Raw genomic sequence first — 20,206 nt, forward strand, 5'->3', positions numbered from 1 at the left:
TGTTTTCTTTTTTTAATATGGGGTTTTTCACTTTCAGGAAAGTGCAACCCAGATGCTGTAAAGTACCTATCGTAAGAAACCTAGCAGGTACGCAACCTCCCCACAGCTGCTTGGGTCTCAGTTTCTGGCTGCAACAGTGACGTCACGATGGCAGTGCACATCATTGCTGTAGCCAGTCGCTGAGCTCAGCGACTTTGTAAAGGTATACGGCACAAATAGCTGCAGCATTGCACTGTCAACGTGATGTCACTCCTATAGCCAATGCGCTGAGCAGTGGTGGGAGGGTGAGCAACTGCTTAATTGTGGTATTTTGGAGTATTTGGGTTCTTTTTTTTGTTTAAAAAAAATAAATAAATAAAGTGCAAACGAAACACTCCAAAAACTAGACTAAAAAAGTCCAAATGCAATAATGCCCTTGGTCATGCAGTCTCTTCTAAATGCTTTCTAGAAATGTCTAGTGAGGAACAAAGTGTCTAAAAGGGATGTTCAACAGTACATTTTATTGTTTTTAATCAATGTCTAGAAGAAAAAAAAACATTTTTTTAAGCCATCAATTGTTTACAAATAAATGATGGCATACTCCCCTTCCCACATGTAGGTCTTCTCCGGCCTACCTCTGGGAGAGGCCTGCATTGGATCCACAGAGGCGCTGGAAGGTAGCTCTGGTTATTTTTGGTCAAATTGTGGCTAAAGTAATTTAGATTTTTACTCTTGGGCCACATCCTAAATTATTTTTAGACATTTTTACAGTTAAGACCTGAGTCAATATTAAATTTGCATTTTTTTTTGTTTTTTTGGTGTTTTTCATTTACACCTTATTCTTTTTAAAAATGTTTCCCACTTTCAGCAAAGTTGACCCCAAATTCTGTAATATAACAAGCAGAAGAGGAATTCACCAGAATTCATAAATGCAGCAAATGGTATGAGCACCAGATTTCTGGAACAATTTTGCTTCTGAATTCTGCCTAATTTGAGTTAAATTTGAAAGCAATGCTGTTTTTTTTGGTACTAAAATATTATTTATACCCTTCTGTTTTTGCTTCTCATGGGTTCACCTTTGCACTTTGAAATCCATTCTCACTCCATTGTCTGTCATGAGTTTTTTTTTTTTTTTTTAATGTCCTTTTCACAAAACAGCCAGGTGAATTTATTTTGGTGTTCCTTTTGTTGTCTTGCTACAACCATAGTGCCTTTGGCTGAGATGTTTCTCCCTTCCCAAAATTGCTGTGCCAAGTGTGTTTTTAGGACACTCTTCTGGGTGGCTTTTTCTGTTTGGAATGTATACTAGATTCTCTAGTTTCATACTTTTGTATTGAGGCTATATGAGCTGATATTCTTCATCAAAAATTCACACATCATCTTGTCACTATTCCATTGATTCATAATAAAAAAGTGCCTTAGTGAATGAATTCCTACTCCTGACATGAGTAGTTTGGAGAATATATTGTATAGAACATACTAGAATAAACTCGCCCCTAATACCCTACATACATAAGATGAATATCAGCTGGAATACGCCAGGCAGAGGAGAGAGAAAGGGGGAAAATAGTGCAGTGAATTTGAGAAAAGTGGCAAATGATTTTTAATCCTGCCAGAAAAACAATAATCTGACATCACATTTTGCTGACAGCAGTCGCCTTCATGCATCAAGATGGAGCGATTTATTTTCTTATAGTTTTCAAAAGAGAACTGCTATTTGTGCCTGACTTTTATGTGTAGCTTTGAAAAGATTAGCACAATCGTAGCTGCTTTTGAAATTTGAGACCTGTAAGGGTATGTGTCCACGTTCAGGATTGCATCAGGATTTGGTCAGGATTTTATGCAGGTAAAATCCTGACCAAATCTGCACCTGAGGTCACTGGCAGGTCACCTGCTCTGTCCTTGCGTTGTTTCAGCAATGTAAGGACATGCTGCGTTCTTAAAAGACGCTCCGCATGTGCGTTTTCTCGGGTGTGCCGCATGCGTCTTTTAATGCATAGTGGAGACGAGATTTCATGAAATCCCCTCCACTATGCTGTAACATCTGCACGCAGCGTTTCCTGAACGTGGAAACATACCCTAATATATGCTTTTCCTCAAGTGCCAAAGGGCATTTTCTCTTGAATTGAATTGTGCAGTTGTTCCTTCTAAAGGTGGCCATACGCCTTAGATAGCCGGTTGCTGAACGTGGGTTTGGGTTACTGGTATTCCTCCAGTCCCCTCCTTGCACATGCACACTTGGCTCAGCACATGTGTTCCCATAAGCAGCTGCCAGATTATTTTCATTTATAACAAAGGTCTAACCCCATCTGCTGTCACAAGACCATCATACACTTTAGATGGCAGTCCAGTCACACCCCAGACAAGGGGTTTGGCCAACATTTGACTAATTTCTATGACCACCTTTTCACCATTAATTTGGATTTTTTTGTCTGGCTCTGTGAATAATGCACGAAAATGTTAGTGCTTTTTTATTCTATGCACAAGCTTATATGATCAGATAATCTAGAAATGAATGCTAAACTACGGTAATTTTCCCGATCTATCCACCCGTTCCTGCAGAGATTCACTTTGTGCTGATCTCTTCCATTACTGGTCGTTAAACTCTGCCCAATTACTAAATCCCCAATCTTCATGTATTACTGTGGACAGGTATCTTCTGTAGCTAGTAGTGATGAGCGAGTTGTGTGGATCTCCAGAGCACTCTCGGGTGGTCTCCAAGTATTTGTAACTGCTCGGAGAATTAGTCTTCTTTGCCTCAGCTGCATGATTTACGGCTGCTAACCAGGCTGAATACATGTGAGGAATGCCTGTTTGTTAGGGAATCCCCTCATGTGTTCAGCCTGTCTGGCAGCCACAAATCATGCAGCTGGGGTGTAGAAGACTAATTCTCCGAGCACTACAAAATACTCGGAGACCACCTGATCATGGTCTGGGAGACCCGAGTAACGAGTATACTCACTAATCACTAGTAGCTAGTTGTTTTAAAGGAACTTGTCATCAGAATATGACTCCCTTTTTTAACTCAGTTTTTCATATTACTTTGAGTTTTTGAGTCTTTTTGTTTTATTTTTTTTTTTACACAAAGCGTTGTGTATATTTAAATAAATAAATAAATAAAAAATCATACTGGCCGCTAGGCTTAATAATAGACTCCTACTCCGTGTATGTTTATAAGCATAATGTCCTTAGAGGTTATTGAGAGGAAGGGGGAGGAGGTAAGCTGTGACATCACTTATTGTGAATGATATATCCCATCCCATGTTATCTACTGTGACTCTGTCTGTCTAGTATAAAGCCTATTGGTCAGTGTGTTTCATATGTACTTTAATATATTGATATTAAAAAGAAAAAAAATCAAAGTTTCTTAAACTTTAGCCACAAAATCTAATTTAGATATTGGGTAATTTTCTGTTGACTGACTCGCTTTACTCACTTTACTGAGCAGTTGTCATCTTAAATTGTTTTCCATAATGAATAGTTGAAGTGAACATAAGAAACTTTGCTTTATATCTTACCAGAAAAATATCCTACTGGTACAATTGGCCCTCCTTAAATACCCTCTGTTCTGAAGCACCGAGGTTTGGTAATCTTGTGCTGTACAGCTGGTTGCGGAGGTTACCAGCCCCCCTGGAGTCAGAGTGCCAAAGGGTGCACAGTGTATATTTGAGGCTGGCTGACTTGCTGCTTCCGTTCCCTTGCACTTTTCCTATTCGCCAAAGGCAAAGCAGCCTCCCCTGGCTCTCACGCCAGCTGTGCAACCATACCGCTGTTCTGACCTGTCAGTCTTCAGGAGGGCACTGCCCCCAACAAAGCCAGGTAGAGAAGCATTCTGAAAATACCCCTTTAGCCTTACCAATGACTTACTTGGGGAACACATGTTGCAGATAACATCTTGCCAGTAGAGGTAACGATTCCCCATCTTTCCCAAGCACCCAGTGTTAAAAATATATTAAATGCCATGGACTCATTTAATATGAAGAACAAAACCAATAACGTAAAAATTGTTATCACCAAATAAAAAAGTTGCAGTGTACACGTTGCTCAGCCTGTGTGGGTCCCCGTTCTGCATCCTCTGTGAGTGAGCGGGCTTGGCATGGGCTGGATGACAACTTGTAGACAAATTCATTCCAGCAGTTTTTCCGTAAGGTGAGCAATGTATCTTTCACACCGCCCTAAGTATTGCATGTCCAGTGCATAACTCAGCAGATGCTTCTTTGTGAGAGTCTGGCTAACATTGAGCTGCTATTCACTGCATTATCCGACCGCGCAACACCCATATTGATTGCTACTGCAGCACATCGTATAGATGAGAGTACCCCTGCCTGCCTTCAGTGAAGGGGCTTTGTCCTGCTCAGGAGCATGGGTCTCAGAGGTGAGACCCTCCCCAATTACACCTTCGCCTTTCTCTGTGTGATGGTTCGGACCCAAATGTCCTGTGGCTTGGCTCCATGTGGAATGAACAGGTTGGGTTCTAACCGGTGTGATCCCTTTGTCCCATCCGAGATGAGCCGTGCTGAAGGTGTCTGGCAGTTGCTTCCTTTGCTTCTGAGAGAATTCTCCCGCTCGCTGCAGATGGAGGTCTGCAAAAAAAATTTTTTCAAGAGCTGTTTTGGTTATTCCACGTAATCTTTGTTTTTAAGTGTGCTGAATCTGAAAATGACCTCCGTTTTGTCATAGGATATCACGTTTTCTGACAATTTAAGTAACTATGTTAAATAAGACAATACCTCAAAATAAATGAAAATAGACTCATAAAATTATTTTTTTTTTTACAAATGTTTCATGAAAATCATTTTTTAACTGCAATGAGCTCACTAACAGTCACTAAAATCGATTCTTCTTCCCTGTGAGGCTTCTCTTGGTACATTTACGCTTGTGAGTAGCATCTGGAATGTCTCTCTGAAGCGTCCAACAGTAGTCTGCCATCATTGTAATGCTCCATCTTCCCTGGTATCTTCTTTCCATCTCTTTAATGTCCTGGTGGAATCGTTCACCTTGCTCTTCACTCACAGCTCCCAAATTTTCAGGAAAGTTGTCAAGGTGGGAATGGAGAAAATGCACTTTCAAACTCATCAGGCAACCTAAAGCTTGAAATGCTTTCAGCATTCGTCCGACGATTTTTTTGTAGTCAGGGTCTATGTTATTGCCTAAAAATTTCTCTACAACCTCTTTAACCCCTTTCTGACATCTGACGTACTAACCCGTCGAGGTGGGGTGGGCCCGTATGACCACCGACGAGATAGTACGTCATACGCGATCGGCCGCGCCCACGGGGGGAGCGCGGACGATCGCGGCCAGGTGTCAGATGCATATCGCAGCTGACATCCGGCACTATGTGCCAGGAGCGGTCACGGACCGCCCCCGGCACAACACGATCAAACATGATCGCGGTGTACCGGCGGTATAGGGAAGCATCGCGCAGGGAGGGGGCTCCCTGCGGGCTTCCCTGAGACCCCCGCAGCAACGCGATGTGATCGTGTTGCTCCGAGGGTCTCCTACCTCCCTCCTCGCCGCAGGTCCTGGATCCAAGATGGCCGCGGCATCCGGGTCCTGCAGGGAGGGAGGTGGCTTACCGAGTGCCTGCTCAGAGCAGGCGCTGGTAAGCCTGTAGCCCTGCACAGCAGATCGCCGATCTGACAGAGTGCTGTGCACACTGTCAGATCACCGATCTGTAATGTCCCCCCCTGGGACAAAGTAAAAAAGTAAAAAAAAATTTTTCCACATGTGTAAAAAAATAAATAAAAAATAAATTCCTAAATAAAGAAAAAAAATATATATATTATTCCCATAAATACATTTCTTTATCTAAATAAAAAAAACCAAACAATAAAAGTACACATATTTAGTATCGCCGCGTCCGTAACGACCCAACCTATAAAACTGTCCCACTAGTTAACCCCTTCAGTAAACACCGTGAGAAAAAAAAAAAAAAGGAAAAAAACAACGCTTTATTACCATACCGCCGAACAAAAAGTGGAATAACACGCGATCAAAAAGACAGATATAAATAACCATGGTACCGCTGAAAATGTCATCTTGTCCCGCAAAAAACGAGCCGCCATACAGCATCATCAGCAAAAAAATAAAAAGTTATAGTCCTGAGAATAAAGCGATACCAAAATAATTATTTTTTCTATAAAATAGCTTTTATCGTATAAAGGCGCCAAAACATAAAAAAATGATATAAGTGAGGTATCGCTGTAATCGTACTGACCCGAAGAATAAAACTGCTTTATCAATTTTACCAAATGCGGAACGGTATAAACGCCTCCCCCAAAAGAAATTCATGAATAGCTGGTTTTTGATCATTCTGCCTCACAAAAATCGGAATAAAAAGCGATCAAAAAATGTCATGTGCCCGAAAATGTTACCAATAAAAACGTCAACTCGTCCCGCAAAAAACAAGACCTCACATGACTCTGTGGACTCAAATATGGAAAAATTATTAGCTTTCAAAATGTGGTAACGCAAAAAATATTTTTTGCAATAAAAAGCGTCTTTCAGTGTGTGACGGCTGCCAATCATAAAAATCCGCTAAATAACCCGCTATAAAAGTAAATCAAACCCCCCTTCATCACCCCCTTAATAAGGGAAAAATAGAAAAATAAAAAAAATGTATTTATTTCCATTTTCCCGTTAGGGTTAGGGCTAGGGTTATTGCTAGGGTTAGGGGCGGGCTAGGGTTAGGGCTAGGGTTATTGCTAGGATTATTGCTAGGGTTAGGGCTAGGGTTATTGCTAGGGTTAGGGCTACAGTTAGGGTTGGGGCTAAAGTTAGGGTTAGGGTTTGGATTACATTTACGTTTGGGAATAGGGTTGGGATTAGGGTTAGGGGTGTGTCAGGGTTAGGGGTGTGGTTAGGGTTACCGTTTGGATTAGGGTAAGGGGTGTGTTTGCATTAAGGTTTCAGTTATAATTGGGGGGTTTCCACTGTTTAGGCACATCAGGGGCTCTCCAAACGGGACATGGCATCCGATCTCAATTCCAGACAATTCTGCGTTGAAAAAGTAAAACAGTGCTCCTTCCCTTCAGAGCTCTCCCGTGTACCCAAGCAGGGGTTTACCCCAACATATGGGGTATCGGCGTACTCAGGACAAATTGGACAACATCTTTTGGGGTCCAATTTCTCCTGTTACCCTTGGGAAAATACAAAACTGGGGGCTAAAAAATAAGTTTTGTGGGAAAAAAAAGATTTTTTATTTTCACGGATCTGCGTTACAAACTGTAGTGAAACACTTGGGGGTTCAAAGTTCTCACAACACATCTAGATAAGTTCCTTGGGAGGTCTAGTTTCCAATTTGGGGTCACTTGTGGGGGGTTTCTACTGTTTGGGTACATCAGGGGCTCTGCAAATGCAACGTGACGCCTGCAGACCAATCCATTTAAGTCTGCATTCCAAATGGCGCTCCTTCCCTTCCGAGCTCTGTCATGCGCCCAAACAGTGCTCCCCCCCACATATGGGGTATCAGCGTACTCAGGACAAATTGGACAACAACTTTTGGGGTCCAATTTATTATGTTACCCTTGTAAAAATACAAAGCTGGGGCTAAAAAATCATTTCTGTGAAAAAAAAGAGGAATTTTTATTTTCACGGCTCTGCGTTATAAACTGTAGTGAAACACTTGGGGGTTCAAAGCTCTCAAAACACATCTAGATAAGTTCCTTAGGGGGTCTACTTTCCAAAATGGTGTCACTTGTGGGGGGTTTTAATGTTTAGGCACATCAGGGGCTCTCCAAACGCAATATGGCGTCCCATCTTAATTCCAGTCAATTTTGCATTGAAAAGTAAAATAGCGCTCCTTCCCTTCCGAGTTCTGCTATGCGCCCAAACAGTGGTTTACCCCCACATATGGGGTATCGTCGTACTCAGGACAAATTGCACAACAACTTTTGTGGTCTAATTTCTTTTCTTACCCTTGTGAAAATAAATAAATGGGGGCGAAAAGATCATTTTTGTGAACAAATATGATTTTTTATTTTTACGGCTCTGCATTATAAACTTCTGTGAAGCATTTGTTGGGTCAAAGTGCTCAACACACATCTAGATAAGTTCCTTAAGGGGTCTACTTTCCAAAATGGTGTCACTTGTGGGGGGTTTCAATGTTTCGGCACATCAGGGGCTCTCCAAACGCAACATGGCGTCCCATCTCAATTCCAGTCAATTTTGCATTGAAAAGTCAAATGGCGCTCCTTCCCTTCCGAGCTCTGCCCTGCGCCCAAACAATGGTTTACACCCACATATGGGGTATTGTTGTACTCAGGACAAATTGCACAACAACTTTTGTGGTCTAATTTCTTCTCTTACCCTTGGGGAAATAAAAAAATGGGGGCGAAAAGATCATTTTTGTGAAAGAATATGATTTTTTATTTTTACGGCTCTGCATTATAAACTTCTGTGAAGCACTTGTTGGGTCAAAGTGCTCACCACACATCTAGATAAGTTCCTTAGGGGGTCTACTTTCCAAAATGGTGTCAGTTGTGGGGGGTTTCAATGTTTAGGCACATCAGGGGTTCTCCAAACACAACATGGCGTCCCATGTCAATTCCAGTCAATTTTGCATTGAAAAGTCAAATGGCGCTCCTTTCCTTCCGAGCTCTGCCATGCGCCCAAACAGTGGTTTACCCCCACATATGGGGTATTAGCGTACTCAGGACAAATTGTACAACAACTTTTGGGGTCCATTTTCTCCTGTTACCCTTGGTAAAATAAAACAAATTGGAGCTGAAATAAATTTTGTGTAAATAAAAATGAACATTTAACTTTTTTTCAAACATTCCAAAAATTCCTGTGAAACACCTGAAGGGTTAATACATTTTTTGAATGTGGTTTTGAGCACCTTGAGGGGTGCAGTTTTTAGAATGGTGTCACACTTGGGTATTTTCTGTCATATAGACCCCTCAAAATGACTTCAAATGAGATGTGGTCCCTGAAAAAAAATGGTGTTGTAAAAATGAGAAATTGCTGGTCAATTTTTAACCCTTATAACTCAATAACAAAAAAAAGATTTGGTTCCAAAATTGTGCTGATGTAAAGTAGACATGTGGGAAATGTTACTTATTAAGTATTTTGCGTGACATATGTCTGTGATTTAAGGGCATAAAAATTCAGTTTGAAAATTGCGAAATTTTCAAAATTTTCGCCAAATATCCGGTTTTTTAACAAATAAACGCAAGTTATATCGAATAAATTTTACCACTATCATGATGTACAATATGTCACGAGAAAACAATGTCAGAATCGCCAAGATCTGTTGAAGCGTTCCAGAGTTATAACCTCATAAAGGGACAGTGGTCAGAATTGTAAAAATTGGCCTGGTCATTAACGTGCAAACCACCCTTGGGGGTGAAGGGGTTAAATGCAAACCACCCTTCTTTTGAGGATATTCACCACAAATGTAACAGAAACTGTCAGGCAAATTAATACACTTCCGCTGAGCCGTAATGCTAATTTTGGGAAACACTGTTGAATATGACGAGCTAACACGAACTGAGATGAAAAAGTGTGAACAGGTGAGAACCAAGATAAAACAATTGAATCAAGCCCGGGCATGTCAGAGCCTGCTCATTCAGCTTGCAACATGTTGATGCTGGTTTCATTAGCTCACTCTGAAAGTTCTTTTCTTTGAAAGTTATATTTTTTTGGCATTGTATATTTTTAGTGCATTGATGTGAATTAATAGGGGTCTAAGGGGTATCATTTCTCCTTATGGAGAGTGACATACCATCTCTGGCTTGTCAAGGTAAGGAGGCTTATTTGCCGTACAATGCTCCTCTGGGAAATTAAATATGCAAATTGCCTCTTCTGAGAAAATGAGGACTTAACTCTATAGCGCCACCTGTTGGAAGTAGCGATCCTACAAGTCACAATCAACCCTCTAACGAGTTGTGCAATATGACTTAGGATAAAAGCCAAATCAGTATCTCAATTCGCAGACACGGTGTTTCGGGCTGTTGGGCCTCGTCAAAGGGCCAAGAGCCCGAAACACCGTGTCTGCGAATTGAGATACTGATTTGGCTTTTATCCTAAGTCATATTGCACAACTCGTTAGAGGGTTGATTGTGACTTGTAGGATCGCTACTTCCAACAGGTGGCGCTATAGAGTTAAGTCCTCTTTTTCTCAGAAGAGGCAATTTGCAATTAATAGTAATTTTGACTTTCAAAACCCTAAGATAAAAAACAATACCAAAAATTGAGAAAAATATACTAAATTTGAAGAGAATTTTGCATTTTGTGGCAAATCCTGACGTCAGGATTTTTTTCAATTTTTTTTCGTTTTCAGCACACCAAAATACATGGAAATTACATGAAAATAATCAAACAGCTTTTTAGTCGCAGACCTGTGTATATATAACCAGCATGTCAGTGGTGACTGCCGTGCCTTCTGTGCGTGTGCTCTGACACCAGATTTGTGACACCTCCATTTCCTTCCAACTTTATTTTGCTCTGCTCATAATCTTTCCCATATTTTGTTTGGACATTCTCCCCTCTAGTGCTGTTCTGTGCTGTGACCATCCCTTTTGTATGCTGTTCTTTGTTTCCTTAGTTTTGTTATAGAATTCCCATGGATAATGTATGGATTAAATGTGACTTTCCATGAACTGTATTTATATTTCTTGCCCTGTAATGAAACTTGTTTTCCAAGACTGGTGGCATTGCAATTCTTGTGTTTCATATTTCTGTATTTATTTACAGTGTCTGATTATGTTGATTTAATAATGTTTTGTTCTTTTTTCTGTCAGCGGGCAGAACGGTTCTCCTTATTTCTTTCCCTCTGACCAGTGAGAGCATTGATGTATTTGTATTACTGTCTGAGAAGAGGGCCTTTTGTACCCATGTGTGGCTTTCCTGAATTTCTATAATTATTCTGTTCCAAGAGAGGACACGGGAGAATTTCAGTCCCTTCACTCACTATAACCGAACAGAATTGTATTGGAGGAGCTTTGCTTCCTCAACTGAATCAATTTCTGAATTCACTTTTCGTGTGTATTTATTTTTGGCTCCTAAATAAATTGCTATAGATGTTACGTTACCTGACGTGTGCTGCTGGTGTTTTAATTCCCTGTGCAACTTTTAGGCTGTACTTGGGTGATGCAGTGATGCCATATTCTATACTGTGGCTTTGCAAAAATCCCAATTTGCCCACAGTGTGTGAACTCAGTCCTTGTGTGTGTGTGTGTGTGTGTGTGTATATATATATATATATATATATATATATATATATATATATATATATATATATATATATATATATATATATATACATATACCTTCTCATTTAAAGATTTTTCTGTATTTTCATGACTATGAAAATTGTACATTCACACTGAAGGCATCAAAGCTATGAATTAACACATGTTTCAAAGTAGCCACCTTTTGCTTTGATGCAACGCAGAAAAGGTGAACGGATGGACTCTACATGCCAGGTTCCCACCGTGAAGCATGGAGGAGGAGGTGTGATAGTGTGGGGGTGCTTTGCTGGTGACACTGTTGGGGATTTATTCAAAATTGAAGGCATACTGAACCAGCATGGCTACCACAGCATCTTGCAGTGGCATGCTATTCCATCCGGTTTGCGTTTAGTTGGACCATCATTTATTTTTCAATAGAACAATGACCCAAACACACCTCCATGCTGTGTATGGCTAGGTTCAGATTGCGTTAGGGCAATCCGTTTAGCGCTAAGCGCTAGCAGATTGCGCTAACGCAATGTCTTTTTCGGGGTCGCGTTTAACGTCCCCGCTAGCGCAGATCCCCGATCTGCCAGAGCGGGGAACGGACCTCGGGCGCGCTGCGGACGCTGCAAGCAGCGTCCGAGGCGCACCACAAAAGAACGGCACATCGCTAGCGCGTGCCGAAAGTGGCACGCTCTAGCAATGCGCTTTAACATTGCTGGCAATGGGATCGCTAACGGACGCGTTGCACGGCGTTAATTTTGCCATGCAACGCTGTCCGTTAGCGCTCACACTAAAACGCAATCTGATCCTAGCCTAAGGGCTATTTGACCAAGAAGGAGAGTGATGCGGTGCTAAGCCAGATGACCTGACCTCCACAGTTACCAGATCTGAACCCAGTCGAGATGGTTTGGGGTGAGCTGGACCGCAGAGTGTAGGTAAAAGGGCCAACAAGTGCTAAGCATCTCTGGGAACTCCTTCAAGATTGTTGAAAGACCATTCCCGGTGACTACCTCTTGAAGCTCATCAAGAGAATGCCAAGAGTGTGCAAAGCAGTCATCAAAGCAAAAGGTGGCTACTTTAAAGAACCTAGAATATAAGACATAATTTCAGTTGTTTCACACTTTTTTGTTAAGCATATAATTCCACATGTGTTAATTCATAGTTTTGTTGCCTTCAGTGTGAATGTACAATTTTCATAGTCATGAAAATACAGAAAAATCTTTAAATAAGAAGGTGTGACCAAACTTTTGCTCTGTACTATCTATCTATCTATCTATCTATCTATCTATCTATCTATCTATCTATCTATCTATCTATCTATCTATCTATCACACATGGGGGGGTTAAGGAAAGTCCTGGCTTTGTGATTGTCCTTACTCTTGAGACGCTTGAGCCGTACACATCACGGCAAAAAAAACTGTTTTTGGTGCAGATTATTCTGTAGTTTTGGGCTGTGTTCACACGTTGCATTTTTGATCAGTTTTTTTACCCTACAGGCAAAGCCTGCGCTCTTGTCAGTAAGAAACTTGCTTAAAAAAGAGCAGCTTATGCTTAGTTTTTGTTGAGTTTATTTGCTGCGTTTTTGTGATGCTACATTTTGTCTTTTGTGCATGCTGATAAAGTTTAGTGCATAAAAAAAATCTGATTCTACTTCATTGGGTTTTGCCACCAAAAATGCAGCAAAAACTTATACCAGTGTTTTCTGTATCACCCATTGCTTTCAATGGTTGAAAAACTCTGAAAGTGACATGCTGCATTCTGCAAAAAACAAGGTTTGGCACAAAATACTGAGGACAAAAAAACAAGGTGTGTGCATGATATTTCTGAAAATTTGCATTAAAAAAGCGCAAGTGTGAACATGGCTTTATAGTGTTATAATGTTGCCTGGCTGCCTTACAGAAAGTTAAGGCTACAGGGAGAAAATGAACTCACAGGAGCCACTGACTTCGCAGCTACTGGCACTGCTCACAGCTGTCAGTCAAAGGACCAGGTAGTGTTAACTTGCAGATTAACTGTATATCTGCTGGTTAATAGTGTTTGGAGACTTGACAGGTTCCCTTTAATTGAAGTATGTTGATAGGCAGGGCTGTGGAGTTGGTAAGCCAAACCTCCGACTCCTCATTTTTCCATGACACAAACTCTGACTCCACCAAAATGTACTCCCACTCCAGGACCCTGACTCCGACTCCACAGCCTTGGATAGAGGGGTGGTATATTATTATACCTATCCCCCAACTGCTGCTTTGAGAACAGGAGAACTGCATTCTGTAAAACTGATGTCTACTTGCTAGGGTATGTGCAGACAATCGGTAAATGCATGCTTGTTCAGTGCCCAACCCGCAGCATCCAGATGTTACAACACAGTGGAGGGGATTTCAAGAAATCTCATGCCCACTATGCGTCCAGATATGCCTGAGGCTTACCTGCAGAGAAAGATGCGTGGCTCTCTAGACAACAGCATGTCAATTTCTCTTGCAGAGACGCAAGTCTCTACAAGATAAATGTCACCCGTACAATGGATTGGATGCGCTGAATCCGCACTGTTCAGTGAGCACCGAGGATTCCCCTTCAATAGACGGCAGCGCTTTGGATGCAGCGGACATCCATTGCGTCCAAAGCACTGCTACTTCCGGATCGTGAGCACATACCTTTAGTGCTATCTTTCTCATAGAAGGAGAGCTTGTAAGGCAAGGTTACACGAGCATATAAACAGTTCGTCCCATTCTCATCCAGGAGAGTAGAACAATTTTTTTTCCTCACTTGTCCTGTACAGGTGCTTCTTACAAGCATAGAATATCATTAAAAAGTTAATTTATTTCAGTTCTTCAATATAAAAAGTGAATCTCCTATATTATATAGAGTAATTACAAACAGAGTGATCTATTTCAAGTGTTTATATCTGTTAATGTTGATGATTATGGCTTACAATGAAAGTGTTTAAAAAGGGTCCTTAGTCTGTTTCAGTAGGCTCCACAATCATGGGGAAGAGTGTTGACAGATGTCCAGAAGGCAGTCATTGACACACTCCACAAGGAGGGTAAGCCACAAAGGGTCACTGCTAAAGAAGCCGGCTGTTCACAGAGTGCTGTATCCAAGCATGTTTATGTAAGGTTGAGTGGAAGGAAAAACTGTGGTAGAAAAAGGTGCACAAGCAACCGGGATAACCACAGCCATGAAAGGATTAAGATAAGGCCACACTCTGTGTGACTGCAGACTTATGAGTCTCCCCAGTGCATGCACTGTGCTGTACGAGTATTTGCCGCTTTGTGAGCCGGGACGAGTTATACATAGTCCTGGACAGTGGGCGAGGCCTCTCCATACACTTATATTGATCGGGGCCACGCCCAACTATTGGTGCAACTGCACAGTGGGTGTGGCCAGCCAGAGGGCACCACCTTGCTGCATATAAGTGTATAGAGTGAAGCCATGCCCACTGGCCGGGCTCTGGCCAGGAGGCTGTATTATACATACATACCCTCCAGTCCTTCTCAGAAGTCTGCAAATCACCGCCCAGTGCATCTCAGAGTGACTGCAGACGTTTCGATTTGGACCAGACAACCCCTTTAAGTGAGGAAAGTAGAAATTTGTATTGTGTGGTAATTTGTTAGTAAAGCAAATCTGTCAGCAGGTTTTTGCTATGTAATCTGACAGCACCATGCGGTAGGGACAGACCCCAATGCTAACGATGTGTCACTTAGTTTACTGGGTGCAGCAGAACCACAGCTTTGAGTGACAGCTGCTAGTTAGTGATGGGGCATGGTTGTAGAGATTACCTCCTTGTACAGTACTGATTGTATTGAATAATGCTCTTTTCCACTAGATCATGGTGCTCTCAGATTACATAGCAAAAACCTGCTGACATATTTCCTTTAACCCCTTCACAACCTTTAGGTACATCCAATGTTGTCCCTGCCTTTGAAGCGGGCTCCAACGCTGAGCCCACATCTTTCCCTGCAAATGACAGCTGATCTGATTAGCTGTCATGTACCTCTAACAGCTGCGGGTGGATATGACTGGTAACCAGTTAAGTGCAGCATTTAACACATGCCGGCCATAATTTCATCACTTGTCTCGCCCAATGGCCCCCGTCATGTGATCGATTCGACTGCTAAGGCTTCTTGTGTTTGCTTTCACATTTCCGTCTGTGTTGCCGGGCAGGAAAGAGTCAGAGAGAGACTTTTGCTGCCGGGCATGCGCAGACGGGAAAACTGGATTCGATGTACAGAATAACATTCCCTTGAACGTTTTACTGTGACGACGGTCCGCCAAAACCCAACACAATCCAGTGCACGACGGACCCAACGTGTGGCCATACGTCGCTATCTGTCGGCAATAGAAGTCTATGGGAAAATGCAGGATCCTGCATTTTCAAAAATCGACGGATTGCGACGTGACACAAAAGACGTAAATGTGAAAGTAGCCTAACTGTTAACCAGTTAAATACCGCTGAAGCCCTGCTATGTGTAGCACATGTGATTGGATGATCGCAGCTTCAAATATCCTAAGAGGAATATTGAAGGCAGTAAAAAATAAATAAAAAAAAGTTTAGAAAAAAAATATATAAAAAAGTTAATCACCCCAACTTTTGCCCCATTCAAAATAAAACAATTAAAAATATAAACATATTTTGTATCACTGCTTTCAGAAATGCCTGATCTATCAAAACATAAAGTAAATTAATTCATTCAGTAAATGACTTGACGAGTAAAGAAAAAAAAATAATCAAAATGCCAGAATTAACGTTTTTTTAGCCTCTACAATATTGCAATAAAGCGCAATAACATTTGCACAAAACATTGTATCTACCCCAAAATAGTATAAAAAAAGGTCAGCTTGGGATGCAAAAAAATAAGCCTTCGCCCAACCCCAGATCACCAAAAATGGAGATGCTGCGGGTCTCACAAAACATAAGCACCACTCTAATAAAAAAAGAACTTATACATGTTTTCTATCTGTGAACTCGCAATGACCTGGAGAATCATAATTGCAGGTCAGTTTTACCGTTAGAGAACCTAGTAAAAAAGCCAAACAAGTGTGGGATTGCATTTTTTTTTGCAATTTTACCGCACTTGGATTATTTTTTTTCTCTTTTTTTAGAATGCTATATAGAAAAATCAGTGGTTTAATTCAAAAGTACAACTTGTCCTGCAAAAAACAGCCCTCACACGGCCATATTGACAGAAAAAAAAAGGTTATGGCTCTGGGAAGAAGGGGAGTGAAAAATGAAAGTGCAAAAACGGAACATTACAAGGTGGTGAAAGGGTTAACAGTAGTGATGAGCGAATATGCTTAGATAAGGTGTTATTATTATTATTATTTATTATTATAGCACCAATTATTCCATGGCGCTTTACATGTGAGGAGGGGTATACATAATAAAAACAAGTACAATAATCTTGAACAATACAAGTCACAACTGGTACAGGACGAGAGAGGACCCTGCCTGCGAAGGCTCACAATCTACAAGGGATGGGTGAGGATACAGTAGGCGAGGGTAGAGCTGGTCGTGCAGTGGTTTGGTCGATCGGTGGTTACTGCAGGTTGTAGGCTTATCTGAGCATGCTCGTGTCCTAAGAGTATCTTCAGCATGCTCGCTCGAAAAATATGTTTGAGTCCCTGCAGCTCCATGTCTTGTGGCTGTTCGACAGCCGCATCACATGCAGGGATTGCCGGTTTGTTAGGAAATCCCTGCATGTTTTGCGGCTGTGGTACTTATTTTTCGAGAACTCCGAAGACACTGTGTTAGCACAATAGCACATGATTCTAAATGACGTTGACTATATTTGGGGTTGTTGTCCTGCTGAAGGATATTTTCGGAGGAAACCTTATGCATCCCTGATATTGCATGATGGATAAGCATCTTCCTTTGCATTTTGTTAATTGATAAAATGAACTATTGACACTTCTATTTTTGAAAGCATTCTCCACTTCCATATCTGCATACATCTTTTGCACAGTACTGTATATAATGTAATGCACCCTGTAAAATGGTATTTCCACATCAGTTTCTGTACAGTGACTTATCAAACATGGAAGTCAGAAGAATATTCTTTGTGCAGGCAGTGACCAGTCTTGATGAGTTATGGAAGCGCAAAGATGTTGTGACTTGTCATGTTTAGATATAGAGTTCAAAATGATGCCAATGCCATATTAGCGGTTTTTCTGAAATTCATTCCTGTAATCTGGAAGCTACGTTTACTTTGTGAAATTGGTGTAGTCCTACCTACATACCAAGTGTTGGAAGAATCATGCATAAGGTACAAAAATATTTTTACTTTATAGATGTAAGTTGTGACTTCTACCCTACTTATTAGTATTTTTTATGTTGGCAGTTTCCTACATATTGGTTCTTCTTTGTCATTTTGCATGTAGATGATTTTAAAGGCTCGAATGAAAACAATTGCTCTCTACTAAGCAGTGTGACAATTTCTGACTGGTCAGATAAGGACAACACACACACAAGTCCAAAACAGCCTGACTTTTTTTTCAACCCTGACCATGGTGCAGGCTCTTCTACAGCCTTGTTTGCAAAAAAGGAAACCTCATTTGGAAGTACTGAAAATCTCACTTTGACAACCATATCAAAGGTAACTACCTTTTCTAATGACCTCATCAAGGCTTCAGAAGAAAGCTTGCCAGATGTAAGCTCCAGGGGACGTGATAAGGCAAATAATGACACATTGCATGGCTTCAATATTTCTTCACTGGGACATAGTATCAACACCATAAGTATGTCTGACCCTACTGTTGCTACAGAGCTTCGAAGTAATGATGATTTTGGGGAATTCCAAAGCGAAAAGCGAATAAGTAAAATTGACTTTCTATTGGCCACTTCTCAAGGAAAAATTAAATCTAGTGACGAAATGATTAAGACCGAGCTTGAGACTTTGGATCTTTGTGCTCAAGGTAAGTTGGATTTATCTTTGTAGGTTGTTTATTTACTGAGCTGTATGTGTTTTATTTGTAGATGTGCTTTCGTATCAGACTCCATATTGAAGGTAACCACAATTTGACATGTAGCTTTTGATGTGAACTAAAATGCACTCAAAATATGGGCTGGTGAGAATAAAGGGAATAATATTACTTCAAAGGGATTTGATAACACAATTTGTGAACTTGTTTGGGCATTTGGAATTGACTAAGTTTACACCTAGTAGATTCAGGGTGATATTGTGGCACACAGCCCAACCACACGAACACATTTCTGCTGTATTGCAATGTGCTTTTTTTTTTATCTCCTGCATGACTTGTGCAAATGAAGCATGTACTTGAATCCACATCACAAAACCACATCGCAGCATTTCATGGCATGACATACTTCAACCCCGCTAAAGATGCATGTGGGTCAATTTTCATGTAGCGGTGGCAGAAAGAAAAAAATGATTCCACCCAAGACACAGCTTCCTGTAACCATTGATGATATGAAGACCACCTCTGGCTAATTTCAGCAGCTAAACCAGCCCTCTTCTGTCATGGCTGAGTAAAAGAAGCAGACTGGATCAGGGATAGTGATTGAAATTAGACTGTTACTTTGAACGTTTTTTTTTTTTTTGTTTTGATTTTTTGAATGCTGGTTCAAGATTACCTTACAGCAGTGCTCCCCAACCTTTCTGACCTTGAGAGCCACATTCAGCTTAGAGAGAGGGTCGCAAGCCACATTCAACACTGAGAGAGGGTCGCGAGCCACATCCAGCTCCCACCCCCTTCAAAGTAGTGTCAACCAAAGCCCCATTACAGGTATAATGATAACCAAAGCTTTTCCACAGAAATCACTCCAGAGCAGTACACTGACATCCAGGGGTTCCCACAATACCCCCATTCAGTATTCTCCCAACACACTGTCACATCCAGCTTTGAGCACCTCCTCTAACAGGTAGTACAAACCTCCAGCGTACCATACCTAAATACATACATCTCTAAACCCCTAAGACCAGTAAATGTGAATCCATATCTGCAATTCTGTGCGGGGCTACTCACAGAATTCACCATTTTGAGATGTGGTCTTCATACCTGTTTGCTAGACCTGGACCTAATGCATCAAGGTGGCAGACAGTCGCGAGCCACAATTCATGGGGCCGCGAGCCACATGTGGCTCCCGAGCTACAGGTTGGGGAGCCCTGCCTTACAGTATAAATTACCCTTTTAGTTTTCACCCTTTTTTACACTTTACACACAATGCAACTTTTTTTTTTTTGCTGGACAACCTTGTGTAAATAGTTGCTATAAAAGTGCCTGTGCATAAGAGAATATCTTATTTTTGACCATAAAATTATAGTTTACACTCAATTGTGCATTCATTTTTCTACTATATCTATACAGGATCTCATAAAAGGAGTCATAGTCTTGGGGATAAAGAAATAAATCGAATTATACCTGCTGTGGAGCAACCATTTAGAGATCGTTCTCATACCGTTACTGAGAAACCTTCTTTACCTGTAATCAGGGATAAGTACAAAGATCTTACAGGAGAAGTAGAGGTAAAGATTCTAAAGCAGAGCATGTACATACAATAAAAGTGTTTGCCATCTTCTGTTGCACATTTTCCATATTAATATGCTTTATTTGTTTTTCTGGAATTTCCTTTACTGTAGAATAGTGGGTAGACTTTTTAAGAAGGGAATCTTTCAGTAAGATCAACCCTTTTAAACCGTCTACATGGGCATGTAGATCATAGGTAGCTGAATAAAATGATACCTTGATGTCTGTGATCCTATGTTTTACTCCAGAGAAACTCATATTTTTCATTTCCTTTTTGTAAATGAGCTGTTCACTACTATGGAACGGACCTGATCTGCATGAGAATCTGTCTCCAGAGCTGCTTATAAATAAAAGGTGGCGTCACCACTAAGGCTGGTTTCACACTTGCGTTTTGATCTGCAGCGTTTTAGCGCTAAAAAGCGCATGCGTTTTTTTTTTCTATACTTAACATTAAAAAACGCATGCGTGTTTAGCGTGCGTTTTGACGCGTTTTCGGCAACGCATGCTTTTTTGACGCGTGCATCTAGTTGCAGAAATGCAACCTGTAGTAATTTCTAGTGGCATTTTTTTGC

The 20,206-nt window shown here is 41.1% G+C and overlaps 1 protein-coding gene across 6 annotated transcripts in view; it reads left to right on the forward strand.

Moving 5' to 3' along the window:
• SYNRG (synergin gamma) overlaps window positions 1–20,206 on the forward strand; it is a 488,500-nt gene that overhangs the window by 187,614 nt on the left and 280,680 nt on the right. For all 6 annotated transcript variants that reach the window (XM_077295517.1, XM_077295512.1, XM_077295514.1 and 3 more), the window contains 2 exons: window positions 17,529–18,062; window positions 19,476–19,633. In XM_077295517.1, coding sequence (XP_077151632.1) covers window positions 17,529–18,062; window positions 19,476–19,633 — 692 coding nt within the window. The remainder of the gene's footprint in view (window positions 1–17,528; window positions 18,063–19,475; window positions 19,634–20,206) is intronic.

Source organism: Ranitomeya variabilis, chromosome 3, assembly GCF_051348905.1.
Source record: "Ranitomeya variabilis isolate aRanVar5 chromosome 3, aRanVar5.hap1, whole genome shotgun sequence".
In the NCBI taxonomy this organism is placed as follows: Eukaryota; Metazoa; Chordata; class Amphibia; order Anura; family Dendrobatidae; genus Ranitomeya; species Ranitomeya variabilis.